The 3150-nt window shown below is 48.2% G+C and overlaps 1 protein-coding gene across 1 annotated transcript; it reads right to left on the reverse strand.

Moving 5' to 3' along the window:
* Window positions 1-855: 855 nt before the first annotated feature.
* LOC120710399 lies at window positions 856-1987 on the reverse strand. The gene is made up of 2 exons (XM_039996091.1): window positions 1598-1987; window positions 856-1487 (listed from the first exon to the last, which is right to left on the reverse strand). Exons 1-2 carry the CDS (start codon window positions 1895-1897, stop codon window positions 1200-1202), a joined length of 588 nt encoding a protein of 195 aa, XP_039852025.1. The 5' UTR covers window positions 1898-1987; the 3' UTR covers window positions 856-1199.
* Window positions 1988-3150: the final 1163 nt, after the last annotated feature.

The following is a 3150-nucleotide window of genomic DNA, read 5'->3' on the forward strand; positions in this document are numbered from 1 at the left end:
GATCCACAGACAAGTGGCTTGCTGTTTCTTTACGGCATTACGTGCATTCCTGATCTTCCCTCAGTTTATTTCCGATACACTTTCCTTAGTTAGCTTTAACAGGACGGACCATTGGAACATGAATTCAGCCTAGTCCACCTCGCCCGGGGCCAAGGGGGCTGCTATCTATCTCATGGAAAATAGATAAGTCATCCATCTTTAAAATTCACTTTGGCTCAATTACTTTGATAGAATTGATTTAACATTTTTTTAAACATGTTCAACATTTGAACATAATGTTGTTGAAATTATGAAGACAAAACGTTGAAACTAGAGTTTGGGTTAGATCCAAGGGTTGTAATTGGTTTGCTCAAATCTCAAACATTGAAATGTAAGTTGTAAAAAAAACATTTCGGAAGATAGATAGGTTTTCTGAGTCCAGTCTCTCTGAACTCCATGACCCACCGCAGGAGGAGGATCCACAGACGAGTGACTTTGCTGTTTCTTTACGTGCATTCCTGTCTTCCCTCAGTTTCCCATACACTTTCCTTTAACATGGATGGAACCCACTGGAGCACCCTGCTTGTGCTTCACAAAACACGAAATGAAACAGGTTTTTTTTTGTTTTGATTTGATTTTTTAGGGAAAAATGTACATTTCCGCTGAATGCAATGCAACCAACCAACTTGCTGTGTCTTGTTCCCTCCTTTTGAGCTTTCTCTGGACCACGTCACTGGTCCCAGGCCAGGATAGTTACAAAATGGTGAGCTTTAGTGATCAACATGCTAAGCAAGACTAGGCAGGTTTCTGCTGCTAGCTTGAACAAATTAAAATGCATGCATGATGACTCAAATAAAGATGAGCGAGATTCATTCGTGTGAAGTCGTTGGTGACAAATTCAAATGCTGTGACATTTCGTAATTTACATATAGCTAGCTTGCTGCAGGTAATTAAGGCGATAGGCTAGCTAATTAGTACTCGTAATTAATCTATTGCAGCAGGGCTCTGCTCTCCTCTCGTCCGATCGATCCTCTGTCGTTGCGTTTCCCACTTACAGTGGCAGTGGTAGGTAGCTGCTGCATGATGCTTCTTCGCTCATGCGCATCCGACCAACTGTCTGTGATTCAGATATGTAGTAGTTGAGCCTAGCTAGCTAATACAGTAGCCCAGAACAAATTAAACTAACTAAAATCGCTGCAGGCAGGCAGAGGCAGCAGCTGCTACAATCTGAGCTCCAAGTCGAGCTCCTCCGCGCTGCCGTGGCTGGACGACCTGGACCCCTCGCTCGCGCTGCTCATCATCCAGTAGTGCTGCTGCTGCTGCGGCGGCTGGCCCAGCCTGTGGCCGGAGGAATCCCTGACGTCGTGCGCGAACAGCGACGGCGGCGGCGGGCTCGAGCTGTACGGCAGCAGGTGGTGGTGGTGGTGGCCGTCGTAGTCGTAGCCGTAGTAGTGCTGCTCGGGCACGGGCACGGGCACGATGCCCCGCTCCGTCTCCTGGAAGCAGTTCTGAATCATCATCACGGCACGGGTAGCCAATAAGTAAGAGATCGATCGAGATGCACGCGGGGCGTTAGTTGTCTGTCAGATCAGGACATCGATCAGGTGCGCCTGCGTACCGTGAGGCGGTATGATTGCTGGAACGAGGGGGAGGCGGCGGCGAAGGGCGGCGCCTGCGGCTGCGCAGCCGTGGCCGGCGGGTGCAGGCCTGATGATCCGGCGGAGCGGTAGGCGGCCAGCATCTGGTTGTGGAGGCGGATCTTCTCGAGCTGCGCGACGCCCAGTCCGCGCTGCGGCTGCCTGTTGGCCTTGTGGTGCTCCACCGCCGCCTGCTTCTTGGCGCCGCGCCTCCCCGCCGGGCGGCGGCCCTCCTCCATGCACATCTCGCCGCCGGCCGGGAAGAAGCTGCTGCTGCCCATCAACGAGCCAGCCAGCCGTAGGTGGACGATGTATGTATGTGTGTTATGTTAATAATAATCTGATGAACACGGCAGATATATAGCGAGTGGTGGTTATATAGATATAGCAAAAGGCAGCAGCAGCTGCTAATTAATTAAAGAATCTGGAGGGAGATCTGGCGCTGGCGCTGGCTGGGCTTTGCTAGCTGTACGTACGGCCAGGATCCGGGAAAGATTGAGGGCTCCCGTTTTCTATGCATGCCGTTGACACCTTCATCCTGAGGCCTGAGCCGTGTTTGGTTTGTGTAGCGCAAGCTACTGTAGCAAATTTTGATTAATAATTAGATGTACTAAATAAAGGTATTTTACAAAATTAATTTCGCAACCTCTGTGTTACTTCGCGAGACGAATCTAATGATCCCTTTGATCGTACGATTAGAGGTTAGCACTGTAGCATCACTGTAGCCAATCACGGATTAATTACCGTCATTAGGTTCGTCACGAAAAATTACACCCATCCGTGAAAAGGTTTTCCAAATAAACTTCGTTTATTGCTTCATGCAGGCAAGATTCTCTCGTAGCACAAATAGCGCTACTTGCAACCAAACAGGGCAAGTCGGAGTAATAGGATAAGGGGCCACGCATCCCGTGCGGCGTTGTTTGTATGCCATGACCTAAATAAATAAATAAATAAATACATAAACAAACCAACCCACGCATGTCGCGCGCATCGCAATTTGCACGATGATCACTGCCACACCGGCGTGCATGACATCGCGCGCGGATCCATTATTGCATTGGTAGATCGTCCCATTCCCATCACCATCGATGAGCATCATATAAAATAATAAAAATATATACCCAAGTCGTCTGCTTGACGTATAGCATAGCAGCACGAGCTGGCCATCATGCATGGCCCATAAACAAAACGGGGAGCACCAGAGGGAGCTAGGATTACTAGGACAGTCTGCGCGCTTCGCCGCGCTCGTGTAGGACGATGCGATGCTAAATGCTCTACTTTGCATGGTTGGCAGCGTGTACTGATTAATTTATGCAAGCGAATCAATGTATCACCATAACACTTAACTGTAAGGAAACATGATTTTCCATATCTGCTCAAGAACTTAAGATCATTAATTCTTGTAAACAAATCATGGATATCCTATGAGGAATCCCAATCCAAATTTTCAAAACAAACATAAGCAGATACGACACTATAGCATAGGCATGAAGTAAAAATACATTTACACTAAACATTCACCTAAGTAAAACTG

This window comes from Panicum virgatum, chromosome 5K (assembly GCF_016808335.1).
Source record: "Panicum virgatum strain AP13 chromosome 5K, P.virgatum_v5, whole genome shotgun sequence".
In the NCBI taxonomy this organism is placed as follows: Eukaryota; Viridiplantae; Streptophyta; class Magnoliopsida; order Poales; family Poaceae; genus Panicum; species Panicum virgatum.